The following is a 21,463-nucleotide window of genomic DNA, read 5'->3' as shown; positions in this document are numbered from 1 at the left end:
AAATTACACACTCTTAAATAACCAATAAACAAAGAAGAAATCACAAGGAAAATTAGGAAGTACTTTGAAATGAATGTAAAAAAAAAAAAAAGAACATACCTGCCATGAACTGAATTGTGTCCCCCTAAGATTCATATGTTGAAGACCTAATCCTTAACGGGATGGTATCTGGGGATGCGACCTTAGGAGGTAATTAGATTTAGAGGTGGGGCCTTCATGATGGGATTAATGTCCTTATTAGAGAGATACCAGAGAGTGTGCTTTTGCTGTACCTGCCATATGAAGACACAGCAAGAAGGTGGCAGTCTGTAAGCTAAGAAAGATCTCACCAGAAACTGACCATGCTGGACTTCGAACCCCAGAATTATGAGAAAATTAATTTCTGTTGCTTAAGCTACCTGGTCTATGGTGTCATATTTTGTTACGGCAGATCATGCTCAGCCAATACTAAAACTTAGAGGATATAGCAAAAACAGGGCTGTGAATGCCTACACTAAAAAAGACCTCAAAGCAATAACCTAAGCTTCTACTTTAGCAAACTAGGAGAAAAAAAAAAGAATAAAGTAAACACAAAGCAAGTAGAAGGAAGGAAATAATAAAGAGTTTGGATGAAGTAGAGACTAGAAAACTAGAGAAAAATCAATGAAACTGAAAGCTGGTTCTTTGACATCATCAGTTGACAAACCTTTAGCTAGACTGATAAAGACAAAAAGACTCAAAATACCTAAAATCAGGAAAGAAAGCAGAATGTTACTACTGACCTTACAGAAATAAAAAGGATTCTAAGAATACTATGAACAATAGCATATCAACAAATGAGAATAACTTAGATGAAACTGACAAATTCCCAGAAAGACAAAGCACTGAAACTGACTCCAGAAAAAAGACAAAATCTGAATAGGCCTTTATAAGATGTAAAGAGACTGAATTATTAATAACAATAAAAAAAATTCACATAAATAAAAGCCCAAGGGCCTCCCTGCTGGCTCAGTGGTAAAGAATCTGCCTGCCAATGCAGGGGACACAGGTTCGATCCCTGGTCCGGGAGAATCCCACATGCTGTGGAGCAACTAGGCCCATGCACAACTACTGAGCCTGTGCTCTAGAGCCTGCGGGCTGCAACTGCTGAAGCCTGCACACCTAGAGCCCTTGTTCCACAAGAGAAGCCACCACGATGAGAAGCCCACATACCCCAACCAGGAGTAGCCCCTGCTCACCGCAACTAGAGAAAAAGCCCACACAGCAATGAGGACCCAGCACAGTCATAAATAAATAAAATTTTTTTTTTTTAAGGAAAAAAGAAAAGCCCAAGACCAGATGGCTTAACTAGTATATTACATTCCAAGAGCTGCTATAATTAATTACTACAAACTAGATGGCTTAAAACAATAAAAATGTATTCTCCTACAGTTCTGGAGGACAGAATTATCAACTGGGTCATGTTTCCTTATGAAGAATCTAGGAAAGATTCTGTCCTTCTTCCTAGGTTCTGGTGGTTCTTGGCATTTCTTGGCTTACAGCAGCACCTCTCCAACCTCTGGCTCCCTCACTTCACAGGCCGGTTTTTTCTCTTGGTGTCTTTCTGGTCTCTTCCCTTATTGTAAGGACACAAGTCATTGGATTCAGGGCATACCTTAATCTAGTATGATCTCACTAACTATTTCAGTTAAGATAACACTGAGTTTCTGGGTTACTCTATTTCAAATAATACTCTGAGTTTCTGGGTGGACCTTACCTTGACATCAAAACCAGACAAAGACATCACAAGAAAACTACCAATATCCATTATGAACACAGATAGAAAATCATCAAGAAAATACTGTCATATCAAATTCAGCAGAATATAAGAAATTATAAACCATGCCAAGTGCAACTTTTTCAGGAATGCAAAACTGGTTCAACATACTGTAATCAATATAACACTCCATATTAACAACATTGGAAGACTCACAATTTCCAGTCTAAAAACTTAAAATACAAAGCTACAGTAATCAACACAGCATGTCCAAAGAATATGCATATTGACCAGTGGAACGGAATCAGAGTCCAGAAGTACATCCATACATCTATGTCAACTGCCTTGTTTTTTTTTAATTGTAGTCCCAGACAATTCAATGGGAAAAGCCTTTTTAATAATGACAAAGGAAGAAAGACTACACAATGCTGAAAAGACAGTCTCTTATGTAAAAAAAAAAAAAAAAAAAGAAATTAGATCATTTTTTAATTCCATACACAAAAATAAGACTCAAATGGATTAAACCTAAATATGAGACCAGACACTATAAAACTCCTAAAGGAAAATATAGGCAGAACACTTTCTGACATAAATCGCAGCGATATCTTTTTCAACCCATCTCCCAGGATAAGGGAAATAAAAATAAACAAATGGGACCTAGTTAAACTCAAAAGCTTTTACAAAGCAAAGGAAACAATAAAATGAAAAGACAATCCACAGATTGGGAGAAAATACTTGCAAGCGATGTGACTGACAAGGGATTAGTCTCTAAAATTTATAAACAGTTCATGATGCTTCATAGCATCAAAACAACCCAGTCAAAAAATGGGCAGAAGACCTAAATAGACATTTCTCCAAAGAAAACACAAAGATGACCAAGAAGCACATGAAAAGATGTTCAACATCATTAATTATCAGAGAAATGCAAATCAAAATTACAATGAGGTATCCCCTCACACCAGTCAAAATGGCTATCATAAAAAATCTACAAACAAATGCTGGAGAGGGTTTGGAGAGAAGAGAATCCTCCTACACTTGGTGGAAATGTAAACTGGTACAGCTCCTATGGAGAACAGTATGGAGTTTCTTTAAAAAACTAAAAAATAGAGCTACCATATGACCCTGCAATCCCACTCCTGGGCATATATCTGGAGAAAAACATGAGCTGAAAGGATACGTGAATCCCAATGTTTACTGCAGCACTGTTTACAATAACCAAGACAGGGAAGTGACCTAAATGTCCATCAAAAGAAGAATGGATAAAGAAGATGTGGTACACATACACAATGCAATATTACTCAGCCACTGAAAAGAACGAAATAATGACATTTGCAGCAACATGGATGGACCCTGAAACTCTCATACTGAATGAAGTCAATCAGACAAAGAAGGAGAAATATCATATGATATCCTTTATATGTGGAATCTAAAAATAAATTAAACAAATGAACTTACCAACAGACTTATGGACTTAGAGAACAAACTTATGGTTGGAAGGAAAGAAGAGGCGAAGGGACAGTTAAGGAATTTGGGATGGACATGTACACACTGCTGTATTTAAAATGGATAACCAACAAGGACGTATTGTATGGCACATGGAATTCTGCTCAATGTTATGTGGTGGCTTATATGTACAGCATGAGTCTCTTGGCTGTTCATCTGAAACTATCACAAGATTGTTAATCAACTATCCTCCAACATAAAATAAAAAATTAAAAAAAAGAAAAAAGAATAGTCTTTTTAACAAATGGTGCTGAAGTAAGTAGCTATCCACCAGGAAAAGAATGAATTTGGACACCTTCCTCAAACTGAATACAAACCATAATTCAAAGTGAATCAAAAACCTAAATGTAAAAACTAAAACTATAAAACTCTTAGAAAAGGTGGAAATTTTTGTGACCATGGATTAGGCCACAGTTTCCTTGATATAACACTTAAAGCACAATAAAATAAGAAATTTCATTAAAATTAAAAGTTTGTGCTGCAAAGAACACTATTAAAGCGATGACAATGCACAGAATAGGAAAAATATTGCAAATTATATGTCTAAAAAAGATCTAATATCCAAAACATATAAAGAAATCTTACAGCTCAACAAAAAGACAACTCAAAAAATGAACAAAGCAAGACTTCCCTGGCAGTCTAGTGATGAGGACTCCGTGATTCCACTGCAGAGGGCAAGAGTTCGATCCCTGATCCAGGAACTAAGATCCCAGCGTGGTCCAGGCAAAAAAAAAAAAAAAAAAATCCTTGGACAAAGAATTTTTTTTTTTTTATTTGACTATGCTTGGTCATAGTTATGGCATGGGGGATTTAGTTCCCTGACCAGGAATTGAACCTTGACCCCCTGCATTGGGAGTATAGAGTCTAAGCCACTGGACCACCAGGGAAGTCCCTGGACAAAGGATTTAAACAGATATTTCTCTAAAGAATAAATGGACACTTGCATGTGAAAAGATGCTCGGGGAAATGCAGTCAAAACAATGAGATATCACTTGCCATACATTAAGACGGCTGTTATTAAAAGAAAGAAAAGAGGAAACTAACAAACATTGGCAAAGATAAGGAGAAATGAACTCTTGTACATTGTTGGTGAGAATATAAAATGGTGCAACTACTGTGAAAATCAGCAGTTTCTCAAAACGTTAAACACAGAATTATCATATGATGCAGCAATTCCGTTCCTAAATATACATGCCAAAAAATAGGAAGCAGGGACTAAAACACTTACACATAAATGTTCTTAGCAGCATTATTCATGACAGCCAAAAGGTGAAAACAAACCAATGCCCATCGACTGGATAAATAAAATGTAGTGTATCCATACAACACAATCTTATTCAGCCTTAATACAATGGGAAAAGGTCTCTTCAACTGGTGTTGGGAAAGCGGGACAGCCATGTGTAAATCAGTGAAGAGTACACCCTCTCATCATACACAAAAATTAACTCAAAATGGCTTAAAGTCTTAAACATAAGATATGACACCTTAAAACTCCTGCAAAAGATCATAGGCAAAACATGCTGACATAAATCATACATAAGAAAACATAAAATGTTTTCTTAGGTCGGTCTTCTGAGGCAACAAAAATAAATAAAAACAAAAACCAACAAATGAGACCTAGTCAAACTTACAAGCTTTTGCATAGCAAAGGAAACCATAAACAAAATGAAAAAAACAATCTACAGAATGGGAGAAAACATCTGCAAACTATGCAACTGACAAGGGCTTAACTTCCAACGAAGAAATACAGATGGCCAACAGACACATGAAAAGAGGCTCAAAATTGCTAATTATTAGAGAAATGCAAACCAAAACTAAAACTATAATGAAGTATCACTGCACACTGGTCAGAATGGCCATCGTGCTGGAAAAGGTGTGTGGAGAAAAGAGAATCCTCCTATGCTGTTTGTGGGAATATAAGATGTTGCGCCCACTGTGGAAAACAGTATGGAGGTTTCTCTGAAAACTAGGAATTACCATATGATCCAGCAATCCCTCTCCTGGGCATATATCCCAGACATACCTCAAAAAAGATACATGCACCCCTATATTCTTAGCAGCACTTATTTACAATAGCCAATATATGAAAAAACCCTAGATGTTCATCAACAGATGAATGGATAAAGATGTGGCACATATATACAATGGAACACTATTCAGATATAAAAAATGAAATACCATTTATAGCAACAAGGATGCAACTAGAGATCATCATACTAAGCGAAGTCAGAAAGAGAAAGACAAATATGATGTATCACTTAGACGTGGAATCCAAAATATGACACAAATGAACCTATCGAGGGCTTCCGGGATGACTCGGGAGGTAAAGAAACTGCCTGCAATGAGGGAGACCTAGGTTTAACCCATGAGTAAGGAAGATTCCTTGAAGAAGGGCATGGCAACTCACTCCAGTGTTCTTGCCTGGAGAATTCTATAGACAGAGGAGCCTGGCTGGGCTACAACCCATGAGACTACAAAGAGTAGGACATGACTGAACAACTAACACACACACACACACACTTGAAACAGAAACAGACTCACAAACACAGAGAACAGACTTGTGGCTCCCAAGCAGGAGGAAGCTGGAGGAAGCTGGAGGAGGGATGGTGGGCTGGGAGGTCAGGGTTAGCAGATGTAAGCTTTAGTATACAGAAGGGATAAACAGCAACATCCTACTGTATATATAGCACAGAGAACTATATTCAATATTCTACAATAAACTATAATGGAAAAGAGTATTTTAAAAAAGGAATGTATGTGTATAAATATATATATAACTGAATCACTTTGCTATACAGCAGAAATTAACACAACACTGTAAATCAACTACAGTTTTTTTAATTAAAAAAAAAAACAGTATTCAGCATTTAAAAAGAACGAAATTTTGATATATGCTAAAATATGAATGAACCTGGAAACCAGTATGCTAAACAGAAGCCATACACAAAAACATACTTTATAATTCCACTTATATGAAACATAGGCAAAGTCATAGAAACAGAAAGTAGAATAGTGGTTACCAAAGGCTAAGGGGTAGAGGAACAGGAAGTTATTAACAGGTACAGAATTTCTGTTTGCGATGATGAAAAGTTCCAGAAATTGATAGTGATGATGGTTGCACAACACTGAATGCACTTAATGCCAATGAATTACACATTTTATGACTAAAATGATAGATTGTATGTTATGTATATTTTATCACAATAAAAAAATACCAAAAAAACTGTAGTTGCTGATAGAAAAAGACAAGTAATAACACATGGAATCCTTATACATTGCCAAAGAGAATATAAAATGGTACACTCACTTTAGAAAACCACCTGGCAACTCTACAGAAAGAACACAGGGAAAAGCAGATATCCACACTTAAAGGATGCACTGGACTCTTACCTTACACCACCTTTTCATATGCTGGTTGGCCATTTGAAAGTCATCTTTGGATAAATGTCCAAATACTTTGCTCATTTTGTTATACCATATACAAAAATTAACTAAAAACTGATTAGAGACCTAAAGCTAAGACCAAAACTATAAAACTCCTAGAAAAAAATAGGGGAAAAGTTTCATAACATTAGATTTGGCAATGATTTCTTGGATATGACACCAAAAGCACAAACAAAAAAGCAAAAATTGACAGATGTGACATCAAACCTAAAAGCTTTTGTGCAAAGAACACGAGAGGCAACCTACAGAATGAGAGAAAACATTTGCAAATCACACAGCTGATAAAGGGTTAATATCTAGACCATATAAAGAACTCCTACATCTCAACAAAAGCCAACCTGATTAAAGTGAGTGAAGACTCTGAACATTGAATAATTATTCAAAGAAGACAGTCAAATGGCCAACCAGAATATGAAAAGACATGCGACACCATTAGAGAAACAGAAACCAAAATCACAATAATGTGTCACCTCACAACCATTGGGATGGCACTCACTTTAAAAAACACCATAAACAGAAATTTTCAAGTGCTGGCAAGGATGCAGTAGGATTTTTAAATGGTGCAAACAGTATGGAAAATAGTATGGAACTACCATATAATTTAGCAATCCCATTTCTGGTTATATATCCAAAAGAACCGAAAGCAGGGACACAAAAAGATTTGCACACCCACGTTCTTGGCAGCACTGTTCACAAGAGCCAAGAGGTGGAAGCAAAAGGCCATCAAAGAACAAAAGGATAAACAAAATGTGGTGCATACACAAAATGGAATAAATTATTCAGCCTTAAAAAAAGGAAGTCCTGTCACATGTTATAATATGGATGACCTTTGAGTACATGTTAAGTGAAATAAGCCAGTCAAAAAAGACAAGTACTGTATGACTCCACTTACATGAGGTATCTGAAGTAGTCAAATTATAGAAACAGAAAGTGGCATGATAGTTTACCAAGGGCTGGGGAAGGGGTATAAAGGGAAATCATTGTATAATGGGTACAGAGTGTCAGTTTCACAAAACAAAAGAGAGTTCTGGAGATGCTTCATAACAATGTGAATATACTTAACTTCACTGAACTTTACACTCAAAAATGGTTTAAATGGTGTATTTTATGTGTTTTTTTTTTACCACAATTTTTAAGAAGTTAAACAGAGTACCATATGACCCAACAATTCCACTTCTAGGTATACTCAAAGAGAAATGAAATGAAAACATATGTCCACACAAAACACATATATGAAAGTTTGGCAGCAGCATTATTATAACATGAAGCCAAAAAGTGGCAATAAATGTCCAAAAACAGATGAATGAACAAAATGTGATATATCCATATAATGGAATATTATTTAGCCATAAAAAGCAGCACGTACTGCCACATGCCACAGTAAATGAACTCTGAAAACATTACACATAAGTGAAAGAAGTGAAATATTATACATCAGTGAAAGAAGCAGCCACAAAATGCCTCTATTATGTGACTCCATTTTTATGAAGTGTCCAGAACAGGCAAATCCAGAGAGAAAGAAAGTGGCTGTCTAAGGACAAATGGAGGAGAGGAACAGGGAGAGACTGCCACCGGCTATGGGGTTTCTTTACAGTCTAACGAAAATATTCTGGGCTTAGGTGATGGTGATAGTAGCACAAACCTGTGAATATAATAAAAACCACTGCATTGTATTCAAGTTAGCACCTGAACAACACGAGTTTAAGCTTCACAGGGCCACCTATGTGAAGATTTTTCCAACAATAAATTCTATGTTACTACATGAGCTATGGTTGGTTGAATCCACGGATGCAGTGTTTGTGTCAGTTACTCAGCTGTGTCTGGCTCTTTGCAACCCCATGGACTGTAGCCCACCAGGCTCCTCTATCCATGGGACTCTCCAGGCAAGAATATTGCAGTGGGTAGCCATTCCCTTCTCCAAGGGGATTTTCCCTATCCAGGGATCAAACCCGGATCTCCTGCACCACAAGCAGATTCTTTATCATCTGAGCCACCGGGAAGTCCTCCACAGATGCAGAACATCCAACAAAGTGCCGTCTATAAAGTTATTCACAGACTTTTGACTGTGTGGATGGTCAGCACCCTAACCTCAAATTGGTGTCCAAGGAAAGGACGAACTGTGTTTTTATTTTTAACGATGAATTAAAAAAAGGATATACTGATTTGGAAAGCACTGTTGGGGGTTCAGTGATTTCAAGTCTATCTTCCTCCTTAGCCAAGGAAGGGGGTACAACCTCTTTTTCTATTTTCCTGAAAAAAGACTATCCCAGTGGAGTTCAGTAGCTAACTACAGCATCCCTTCCGTTTCTGAGATGGGCCAGTTCATCCCCCCATAGCTCTCCTATCTGACTGAAGCTAGTCATGGCCAGTCCAGACATTGACAAGCACATACATCCATGGAGCAGCCAAAGAACTGAGTTCAGCAGTCCCTACCTCAGGTTCCCTGAGAACCAGGACTACAGGCACAGGGATCATTCTGTCGGCCTTACACAGTGGCTATAATTTCTTCTCCTGGAAAATATCCACAAAACAAATTAAGCACTGGTCCCACAGCATCCTGGAATCAGGGGAAATCCAAAAAGACTATCCATCTTCCATCTTCCATCTTCCTATGAAAGCAAGACTAACGACAACCTAAATATCCATTAATAGAAAACTTGTTACAATAGTATTCATTTGCATGGACTACTAAAGCACCATTCCAAAGAATGATCTGGGATGCTGGTAATTTCCATTTCTTGATCGAGGTGCTAGTTATGTAGATGTGCTCAGTTTGTGAAAATCAGTTGCACATGAAGATGACATGTGCAAGTTCTTCTAGGTACACTTCAATAAAACATTTTTTTAAAGCATACAATAGATCTACTTATATCAGTAAGGAATGTCCTTTTAAAATACTAAGTGAAAAAAAATAAAGATGTAGAGGAGTATGTATTACATGCTACCATTTATAGTTTAAACCATAGTTAGATGTAAACATAAACGCCTATAAAACAGATGCTTTGGAAGAATACATAAGCAACTAAAAAGGCAACAGTTATGGATGGGGAATGGAACTGGAAGTCTATAGTGAGAGAGATTTATTTTTTATTTTATATATTCGCTCATTATTTTAATGTTACCATGCACATTTATTCATTTCACAATGATAGATGCCTGCTGCCTTGGGACAATCTGCTGCAATCTGGCTTATGAATCAGCATCAGATACCTGGGATCAGGGAAGGCTGTGTGGTTTATCAGAAAAGTAATGAGTGGAGGTTTGCTACAGCAGAAAGTGAAAGGATGTAATAAAAGGCGTATTTTCTGAACTAAAGAGTTTGTTTCCTATCTCCAGCCCTTCTAGCTGTGTGATCTCAGACAAGTTAATTAACCTCCCTGAGCCTCAGTTACCCCATTTGAACAATGAGGATACTTCTAACAGGGCTCTTAAGATTAATAATAAGGACTAACAATAACATGTGTATTTGCAAAGTACCTACTAACATGGTACTTGCAGCCTAGATGGCACCCGAGCATTACTTTTCTTATCCTTTCCCCTAGAACTAAAACTAAAAAATAAACTAATCCTGGTAGAAACAGAAGAGCAAAGAAGAAAAACACAGACTTTAGAGGTTGGGACACAAGGATCAAGGGCCTGGGGTGCAGCAGTGCTTAAACTTTGGCACTGACAGTCGATGCGAACTAGTATAGGAACTGTGACGCCAGCTTGTTGAGATTTTGCTCCCCATATTCCTTCTCCCTGTCCCCTCCTCGCTCAGATACAATAATTTAGCGGGTTCTTCCCTCTCAGCTTTACCTGAAACCCAATACAGTAGAGTCAGCATTCTGCTGAGCCAACAGGAAAACCTGAAAAGTGTCTCACAGGCACCTCTAAAAGCTAGAAATGGAGGGGAAAACTCTCTGTGGGGGTGCCTGGGGACCTCCAGTACAGGCTTGCAAGTCTTGCACAGTAACACAATACAGGAGACTAGCTGAAAGATAAAAGTACCAGGGATGAGTCTAACTTTGAAGAATGCTACTTGATGCACCCCCCTCATCCTACAGACACCAACTGAACTTTAATAATTTTTTCAGAGCAATATGAAGTTTAGGGAGATGTATCTGTAAAACAATTAAGACCCAAAGAAAGTCCTCAACTAGGTAAGAATAAAAAGATTAAGGGATTAAGACCAGTTCTTTGGTAGATACTGACACAGTGACTCCCAGGGACGAACTGAGATAGAAGAGTCAAAAACTAGGGGCAGCCATCAGCTGCTCTCAGCTCTAAGGAAGGACGTTTTCACCCCACCTTTCACTTTCTGCTATAACAAACCTCCACTCATTACTTTTCTGATAAACCACACAGCCTTCCCTGATCCCAGGTATCTGGATGCTGATTCAAAGCACAGATTGCAGCAGATTGTCCCAAGGCAGCAGGCGTCTATCATTGTGAAATGAATAAATGTGCACGGTAACATTAAAATAATGTTAGAGAATACATGAATTTCACCTTAGTGATTAAGTAAATTATGATAAAGTAAATCCCTTATGATTTAAACTGTTCTTATCCAAACCTAGGAATCCAAAGAGGTGTGAATAAACCTGAGATACCCCTTGCTGCACCTAAAGCTAAGGGAACAAATGCATGTGGATAAAACATATTGCTGTCTGAATTTGCTATAACCAAAACCTTGCCACCCAGATTCAGGCAGCAAGGAATTCTTACGTGAAACGTTTGGCGTAAAACTGCAAAACCTTTAACCTGCTAGAGATTTCAAGCTGCCAGTGTCTAGGTATGAATACTACAGAGCAAAGAAGCACACTAGTCTCACAGAGCTTTGAAGACTCCCTAGGTCAGTGGCCTCCTAAGGACTTCAGTTCTTTCAAAACACAAAAAGAAAAAAGAAAACCACTCAGAGGACCTCCACAACTCAAGGAAAAGGTGGCACAGAATAAATCTATCACCCCATAAATCAATCCTCAATAAAAGCCAGCTGAGCCAACCTCACTTCAGATCAACCTAAAGCAAACAACCAAAGCGAACCTCACTTCAGATCAGCCTAAAGGAAGCAACCAAAGTGCTAAATAAGCAAGTCAGTGGAGTGAACTGGCACCTCTGAAAAGAGACAAGATATAACTAAAGCATAAGTTTATTAACCACTGAAATCTTACTATGCGGCTAACTGATTATAATGCACCACGAACAAGTGTAAGGCTAGATTCACTGCTATCAGCATAAGTATGTCCTGAAAGAGGAGTCTGAGATAACACTGAAGAGATCAAAGAGCATTTCTTCAGCCTTTAAAAGTCACTTAATAAACCTGACAATAAATATTTAAGGTCGTTAGCATGACCATTCCGGAGAAGGCAATGGCACCCCACTCCAGTACTCTTGCCTGGAAAATCCCATGGACGGAGGAGCCTGGTAGGCTGCAGTCCATGAGGTCATGAAGAGTCGGACACGACTGAGCGACTTCACTTTCACTTTTCACTTTCATGCATTGGAGAAGGAAATGGCAGCCCACTCCAGTGTTCTTGCCTGGAGAATCCCAGGGACGGCAGAGCCCGGTGGGCTGCCGTCTATGGGGTCGCACAGAGTTGGACACGACTGAAGCGACGTAGCAGTAGCAGTAGCAGCAGCAGCATGACCATTCACATTTATGCGATTTGAAGTACTTTACACTCAGGCTCTTAGTCAGACTGCAACGTCATCTAAGGGAAAGAATTCTGATTTTTAACTACCTCCAAATACCAACTTCTTTGAATAAACTATTTCCTGGCATGAAAAAGGTTTTAATTTCTGATCCCACATTTCCTCAAATGTTAAACAACAAAATCTTTATCATCTTCAAAGAACACTAGGTATCAACTAACTGTAAGGCACTCTGAAAATATCAAAAGAAATTAAAACTCTGCTACCCTAAAGGCTACTAATTTTCAAAAAACAAGCAAACAAACCAAAAAGCCCAATTAATTCCAATGGAAACACAAGTGTTATTACAGAGTTTCTTTTGAAAGTTATCATTTATTAAGATTTTACTGGCTAATCAATTATATAGCTGGCAATATACTTTGAAAAATCTCAACCTTTTGATTCAAGATCTCATCAACACTGAGTCACTCAATAGATTTTAACCGAATGTCTTTACTATGTGCCATATAAACTGTCACCTTGCTTATTTAACTTATATGCAGAGAACATCATGCGAAATGCTGGACTGGATGAAGCATAAGCTGGAAACAAGATTGCTGGGAGAAACATCAACAACCTCAGATATGCAGATGGTATCACCCTTATGGCAGAAAGTGAAGAAGAACTAAAGAGCCTCTTGATGAAAGTGAAAGAGGAGAGTGAAAAAGCTGGCTCAACATTCAACATTCAAAACATGAAGATCATGGCGTCCAGTCCCATCACTTCATGGCAAATAGATGGGGAAACAATGACAGACTTTATTTTCTTGGGCTACAAAATGACTGCAGATGGTGACTGCAGCCATGAAATTAAAAGACACTTGCTCCTTGGAAGAAAAGCTATGAAAAACCAGGACAACATATTAAAAAGCAGAAACATTATTTCACCAACAAAGGTCCTTCTAGTCAAAGCTATGGTTTTTCTAGTAGTCATGTATGGATGTGAGAGTTAGACCATAAAGAAAGCTGAGAGCTAAAGAACTGATGTTTTGAACTGTGGTTTTGGAGAAGACTCTAATGTGGTGTTGGAGAAGACCCTAATCCTGAGAAAGACTGAAGGCAGGAGAAGGGGACGACAGAGGATGAGATGGCTGGATGACATCATTGACTTGATGGACATGAGTTTGAGCAAGTTCTGGGGTTGGTGATGGACAGGGAAGCCTGGTGTGCTGCAGTCCATGGGGTCACAAAGAGTCAGAAAGGACTGAGCAACTGAACTGAACTGTGTGCCAGATATATGCTAGGAGTTACAGCAAAAATGAAAAATCTCAACATCGTTCTCAAAGATGACACATGTACAATTATATAAAGCAGGTTGCATTCAGTTCAGTTCAGTTGCTCAGTCGTGTCCGACTCTTTGTGACCCCATGAACAGCAGCATGCCAGGCCTCCCTGTCCATCACCAACTCCTGGAGTCCACCCAAACCTATGTCCACTGAGTCAGTGATGCCATCCAACCATCTCATCCTCTGTCATCCCCTCCTTCTCCTGCCCTCAATCTTCCCCAGCATCAGGGTCTTTTCTCAAATGAGTCAGCTCTTCGCATCAGGTGGCCAAAGTACTGGAGTTTCAACTTCAACATCAGTCTTTCCAATGAACACCCAAGACTGATCTGCTTTAGGATGGACTGGTTGGATCTCCTTGCAGTCCAAGAGACTCTCAAGAGTCTTCTCCAACACCACAGTTCAAAAGCGTCAGTTCTTCCGCACTCAGCTTTCTTTATAGTCCAACTCTCACATTGATACATGACTATTGGAAAATCCATAGCCTTGACTAGAGGGACCTTTGTGGACAAAGTAATGTCTCTGCTTTTTAATATGCTGTCTAGGCGGGTCATAACTTTCCTTCCAAGGAGTAAGCGTCTTTTAATTTCATGGCTGCAATCACCATCTGAAGTCATTTTAGAGCCCAGAAAAATAAAGTCAGCCACTGTTTCACCATCTATTTCCCATGAAGTGATGGGACCAGATGCCATGATCTTAGTTTTCTGAATGTTGAGCTTTACGCCAACTTTTTCACTCGCCTCTTTCACTTTCATCAAGAGGCTCTTTAGTTCTTCTTCACTTTCTGCCATAAGGGTGGTGGCATCTGCATGCATTTTAAGTTATTAAAAAGTGCAACGAATTCAGAAAAAAAAAATTCCCCCCTGCAGGAAATAATGTCTAAACCATAAGCTTGAAGACTGGATCAATTCCATCAGGGAGACAGAAAAATGAAACCTTCCAGACATATGAAATAGTCTGAATGAAGAAACAAATGCATCTTTTCTCCACTTAAGTAGGTATCAAAAATTAAGAGTACCATTAAGTCTAACCATATTTGAGGGAAAGCAGTATTTTGCTATTTCTCTAGGAAGATTTTTTTCCTTTATCTGTACAACTGTTAACTTACAAATCCATTTCCTGAGTTTCTCAAATAACTAATTGCATAATTTTTAGAATATTGCACAAGTTTTACCTTGAAGAGCCAGAACTGTCTTCCATAAAGTGAAGTCACTCAGTCATGTCTGACTCTTTGCTACTCCGTGGACTGTAGCCTACCAGGCTCCTCTGTCCATGGGATTTTCCAGGCAAGAATACTGGAGTGGGTTGCCATTTCCTTCTCCAGCTGTCTTCCATAAAAGCTTACCAAAAACAAATGAAATTATCATGGTGATACACATGTTATGCTCACATTTAAAGAGGATCTTATAAACGGCATGGTGTAGAAGAGAAAACTGGCTCTAGGATGAGACAGACCTGGATTTTGAAATTCAGTTCTTACTTAGTAGCAGTGTGACCTTCGAAAAGTTCCTTCTCTGAAAGCCAGTTTCCTTATCTGTAAAAAGGGAGATGACTACCCTGTAAGCAACCCTGTGAGGAAGGGAGACAATATGTATAAAGTCTGCTGTATAAATAAGGTACTTAATCAGCGTTCCCTTTGAGTACTTTAATAGGATAGTAATAATTACTCATAAGCTATTCACAAGCTAGGACTTTACAACAGAGATCATTTGATAAGTATCATCTAGATTAAAATTAGAAAATAACCCAGAGCCTCATATATACAGTACCTTTATGCCACAATATTTTCAAACCATTACATTAGCCTGAAGGTACAGAAATTCTGTCTTCTACACCACTGATGAGCATGGTACAAAAGCCATTGACTACGACATACTGTACCTTTTGGTTTGATTTCTCTTCCCTTGAATGGCTAAAACGTGTAAGCTAACACAAACCTGTCACAGTCCGCTGGCCATCACTTAGGTTATTCCACCACTTGTTAATCTAAAACAGAAGGAAAATGGCTTATCACCATATGGTAAATACTTTCAGTCTATGTAAATGAAAAGCAAGAAAGAAAATGCTTTGTGCATAAATGAGAGTCCTCATCAGTAAAATCTCTACTGAACAAGAGACATAATAAATATGTAGTAGAGTGGGAAGCACTGGTGTTTTACAGTCAGACAGCCTGCATTCTCTACACAGAGCCACCGATCAGCTCTATGACCTTCAACAAACTACTTCTAAACTTCAGTTTCCTGATAGGTACAATGGAGATGGTAATAGGTACCTAGCAGTACTATTGTGAGGAGTATCAGGACATATGTAAAGCACCTAGCACACCATCAAATAAGTGATTATTCACCAAGGCCCAATCTAGTTTTAAAATTCCAACCAAGAATATTTTCTACCAAAAAATACCTTAAGGTATAATATTAGATTGAGGTTTAGAACAAGACAGAATCCTAATCTATCAGGGACACACGTTTAACTTTTTATAATTGATATATGCCTAGAATGGGGCTTCCCCGATGGCTCAGTGGGTAAAGAACCCACCTGCCAATGCAGGAGACTCAGGTTCAATCCCTGGGTCAAGATCTCCTGGAAAAGGAAATGGCAACCAGCTCCAGTACTCTTGCCTGGGAAATCCCATGGAGAGAGGAGGCTTGCAGGCTATAGTCCATGGGGTCACAAAGACTCGGACAAGACTTAGTGACTGAGCATGCTGAGGTGATGCCTAGGATTTGCTTTACAGTAATCAGTGGTGGGAAAGGATGGGAAGGAAAGGGGACTAGACGAAACAAAGTCGCTGTGTGTCAGTAACTGTTGATGCAGGATGACAGGGGTTCATTATACTATTTTCTTTATCCTCTTTACTCTTTTACTTTACTTTTGAAATTTTCCATGATTAAAGTTTTATTCATGTATAATTTTTTTATTTATTTTTGGTCACACTACGTGGCACGCAGGACCTTAATTTCCTGACCAGGGATTGAAATCATGTTCCCTTGTAGAGGGAGCTTGAAGTTCTAACTACTGGACCGCCAGGGACTTCCCTCCATGATTAAAGCTTTTTAATTAAAAAATATATACATGTTCTCACCATGAAACTTGAGCCAGACTTTGTATACTAATACTGAAAGAAATCCAAGGTCAGAAAAAAAAAAGTTACAACTCAGTAGTATGTATTTGATCCATATTCAACAATGATTTCATTTTTGTAATTCAGTTGACCCTTGAGCAGCAGAGGCTTGAACTGCATTGGTCCACTTAAACGCAGATTTTTTTCAGTAAATATGTACTACACCATATACACCGTACCATCTGCAGCTGGCAGAACCCACCAACGTGGGACCACTGTTCCGGAGGGCCAACTATAAAGTTACATGCACGTTTGCCACTACGTGGAGGATCAGCGCCTCAAGCCCTGCATTGTTCAAGGGTCAACTGTAAAATTAAATGTATGTGAGCTCTCACACCTTACTTGCTGCAGTAGTGTGGCATGGGTTCCCAGGACTTTCATTCCCCATGTTTTCTTTATGTGTTACTTCAACTTTAACAAGATTTTACATTTTATACCCTATCATTTACCTATCTCAAACAAACTCATCTTTGGATGAAGATTATGTATATCATTTGTGTCATTTTCACCATTTCAAGGAACAATTTGGATACCAAAACTTTATACTTCAGAAGCCTGTAGCTTTTAAAGGGATCCAGGAATGTGGAATAGGTCAGCACTACCATCTTCTCAAACATATCGTACTAAATAAAAACCTTTGCTCATTATTGCAGGTTTTACCCGCAAAATTACATCAATTGTTCTTCTGACAAAAGCCTCTCTAGAACAGGTAGGGTTCATGCTTCTTGTGTTGATGGGGAAACAAGGAGGAATGAATCCTCCCAACTTAGAGGAACCTCAACTATCATTAAGAAAAAGAACACCCACGGCTGCCCTCTCAGCCTCTCACTGGCCAGGAAAAAAGTGGAAGGGGAAAACCGAAGAGGACACCAACTCATCTCCAAACTGGAAGGGCAGTGTGCTGCCACGAAAAAATAAAAGGAAGTGCCTGAAAATGAAAGATTCACAAATTGGCCTACAGGCTCTGCTCAATAAGCACTGTCAAATGAAACAAAATATATGCTTTCTCTAAAAGGTGAGGAAGGTCATTAACATGCATATGAAGTAAGGAAAAGTTCTAAAAGCTCTGCATTTGTACCCTTTTCTTGCATCCTCAATCCAAGCACAATTAGAAACATCAACAGTAGGTATTTATCAGAGACATATAAACATAATGTCACTAAGAAGCTTTCTAAAATCCACACAGTATCTCTACCCCTCAAACATAAAACGCCCTCTGATTCCAACATGTACTCCAAAATCATCCATCCAGATGATGCAAGTAAAAACAGTGGCCATTAGAAGAGCTGGAAGAAAATGCACAACAGTAATTTTTAACAACTATTTGTGGTGATTCTTGGTATATGTGGGTAGAGGGACGAACTTCTTGAAACACTTGACCACCACAGTGCCAGCCATATAAAACATTAATACTCAGTGGCTCAGTCAGTAAGGAATCCACCAGCAATGCAGGAGATGAGGGTTCAATCCCCTGGTTGGGAAGATCCTCTGGAGTAGGAAATGGCAACCCACTCCAGTATTCTTGTCTGGGAAATCCCTTGGACCGAGGAGCTTCATGGGCTACAGTCCATGGGGTCGCAAGAGTTGGACACAATTTGGTGACTAAAACTACTACAGTGAATAAAGAAGAATATTAAGTGCACTGACTTCATATCTACTGACCTAACGTTGCTATTAAAAACACTTCATAATAACCAGACTTCAAAAACTTATCAACTAGAATAAACAAAAGCCACGTTTATCTTTACCTCCTTTCTGAAGTCTCCTTCCTTCTGCGGTCTTATGCTATCCAACCAATCAGCTTTTATACCATCAAAATAACTTTGGACCTTGGATTTCAGTGATTCATATTGCCAAATAGCAGCTGATCCAAATGCACAGCCTGTAAACTACATAAAACAAACATATTACAAAAAATTTTTTTAAGAAATAGACCTATACATAGTTTCAAGGATATTATTTCATTTTCATCACTTTTTATGAACATAAGGAACATCGGGTACACTGAAACTTATTAGGTGAACATTTCACTGTTTCCCATTTTATTAACTTCACAGTACCCTGGGACCTGCTTACAATTAGAACTTTTTCAATAAAATTAAAAATATCAACTCAGTATCACCTGCAATGTTATACCAAGTAAGAGGCCCATGAGTTTCTTCTCCAGGGCTTACATGAGTGAACCATGCGCTAACAGCAATTACCCCATTCATGTTTTCTTATAATCACGACTCCAGATCCTTTTGATGCCCCTCCATGTGTCATTAAGGGAGCCCAAACACGACGAACAGTACTTTAACGCCACACCTGAGGCAATGTAGGTAACTCATATTAATGTGAGCTCTTACCCCAACAGTAAAAAACAAAGGCTTTACAAGAGTCCTTATAGGATAGGGAGAAGGGTAAAAGGCTGTTTCTTCTACAGGAGGAATCAAAGCACTTCTCTTGTACGCTTCACTACTTGTGTCCGATCTTCGTGGTTCAACCTTCCTGGGTGCTTTTCTGAATCCACATTTTTGCTGAATAAAAAAGTTAAACCTACAGAAGAAAATGGCAGATTAGAAACTGAACTGCATCTTGCCAACAGCAACCTCTATGAGCCTCCCCTCTTAGCCTGCAGCCACCAACTCAGTTTACTCTCGCTCTGCAGCCCCAAAGCCACCGAGACTCCTGCTCCCGGGAGGATTCAGTCAAAACAGTGAACATGCTCTTATGAAAAAGGAGAGACACACTGCAGCAGCTTTACAGGGCATGTCTGGACTATTACTGTGTATCAATAAATAAAACAATTTGTACTCCTCCTCCACACAGTTTACAATCCAATAAAAAGCTTTTTTCTTTTGTCAAATGGTAATTTCTCCCAGGTAGACCAGGCAGAGGCCTCTTCCTGACTGTTCTCATTATACTCTAAACATACTACCTTTCTACACTCATAAAACTGCTTGAAAGCAATCAGACAGGTCTTCTCATCTTTGTAACCCACACCCTGAAACACTCTGGTTGAGTAAAAAGAAAAATTTCATTTCTGTGGCCTGGATGACATCTAAACAAGTAACTCAAATATATGTCTCGAGTCCCAGCCTCAATTTTCTTATCCTGTATTTCCAACTATATATTGAATATTTCTACTTGGCTGGAGAAGGAAATGGCAACCCTCTCCAGTATTCTTGCTGAGAGAATCCCAGGGGCAGAGGAGCCTGGTAGGCTACAGTCCATGGGGTCACAAAGAGGTGGACATGACTAAGCATGCAGGCATGCTCCCCATCACTTCAAAAACCAATATATTCAAAAGGGAATTCAGCCCCCTCTACAAACAGCTCCATTTTCCGACTTCCTTACTCCTTCGGTGGTCCCACAGTTCTCTGAACCACTAAGATTAAAAATCTAGAAGTTATTATTCTCTCTCCTTAATTTTTACCATCTCCTTAATTCTTACCATCTAATTAAAAATCAACTCTGGCAAATAACATTCTTTCCATTCTTAATTTAGTCCTTTATCTCATGCCTAGTTTATGCCAACAGCTTATTTAAGTTCAAACATTTGTTTTAACATGTTGCATTTTCTTCTTTCCTCATATTATTCTTCCACAAACATTCAACACCTCCTCAAATGCTCTCTCAGAGGACCAACATTCTCTCCTTAATTCCAACACAATCCATTAGCTCATCCCTTCTGACCTGGAATACTTTACCATTTCCTAACAGATTTCATTGCTTTTAATACCTCCCTACTCCAATTCATCCTTCACATTTTCTTAAACGCAAATACCTTTCTTATTCCCCTGCCTGGAACCACACAGTAAATGTCTCATCATCTATCAAACTTCGCAACGCGCTCCTTTGTCGCAGGATGTGCTTCTCTAACTTCTTCTGTGCCCTTCGAACTTCAGCTCACGTCCTCCTCCAAGCAGCAGTCCTAACCTCCCCCAGGCTGAGTGTATTCTTTGCACTCCTAGAGTCCTAAAATACCTTGTATATACTCTTAACCTTCTCTCATTCACTGGCTGTACTGTAATTGGATTGTCACTTCTGTGTTCATTATATCTCTACCACCAAGGCCAATCCCTAATAAAGAAAGGGTCAACAATTACTTCAGAAAAAAGGGATCAAGAACAATTATTGGTTTTATTTTGAATAACTGAAAGGACAGTGGTACCATTCACTAAGACAACGAAAATCAGAAGCACCAAAACAGGAAAGTAGAAGGAGAGATGAATAATTCCATCTTAGGCACTGTTTAAAATGCTTGCAGTCATTGCAGCACAATTCTATCAGCTAAAAAATTGGAACTTAAACTGCTATCAACTGGGGAAAGGAGAAAGTTTGGTATATTTATATGATGGAATACAGTTGTCCCTCAGTATCTATTGGGGATTGGTTCTAGGACCTCTTGCAGATACCAAATTCTGGATGTTCAAATCCCTTATAGAAAATATAGCTGACATTCCCCATCAACATGGTTGAATCCATGGATGAGAAAGCTGGAGATACACAGGGCCAACTGAACTACTCAATGAAAAACTACCGATCACACATCACAGATGAATCTCAAAAACACTGAGCAAAAGAAGTCAAACACAAAAGAGCACATAATGCGACTGTGTGATGGCGTGTATATATATATACACGAAGCTGAAAACTAGGCAAAAATTACCTGTGGTTAAAAAATAATAATCTGTGGTGATCAAAATCAATAGTGATT

The 21,463-nt window shown here is 38.7% G+C and overlaps 1 protein-coding gene across 2 annotated transcripts in view; it reads right to left on the bottom strand.

The window, feature by feature from the left end:
- The window catches only part of PARL (presenilin associated rhomboid like), a 54,492-nt gene that overhangs the window by 24,240 nt on the left and 8,789 nt on the right, over positions 1 to 21,463 (bottom strand). For both annotated transcript variants that reach the window (XM_027539804.1, XM_027539793.1), the window contains exons 2-4: positions 19,110 to 19,299; positions 18,510 to 18,650; positions 15,575 to 15,623 (exon numbers count right to left, since the gene is read on the bottom strand). In XM_027539804.1, coding sequence (XP_027395605.1) covers positions 15,575 to 15,623; positions 18,510 to 18,650; positions 19,110 to 19,299 — 380 coding nt within the window. The remainder of the gene's footprint in view (positions 1 to 15,574; positions 15,624 to 18,509; positions 18,651 to 19,109; positions 19,300 to 21,463) is intronic.

This window comes from Bos indicus x Bos taurus, chromosome 1 (assembly GCF_003369695.1).
Source record: "Bos indicus x Bos taurus breed Angus x Brahman F1 hybrid chromosome 1, Bos_hybrid_MaternalHap_v2.0, whole genome shotgun sequence".
NCBI classification, from domain to species: Eukaryota; Metazoa; Chordata; class Mammalia; order Artiodactyla; family Bovidae; genus Bos; species Bos indicus x Bos taurus.
This window is presented reverse-complemented; position numbering and strand designations above follow the sequence as displayed.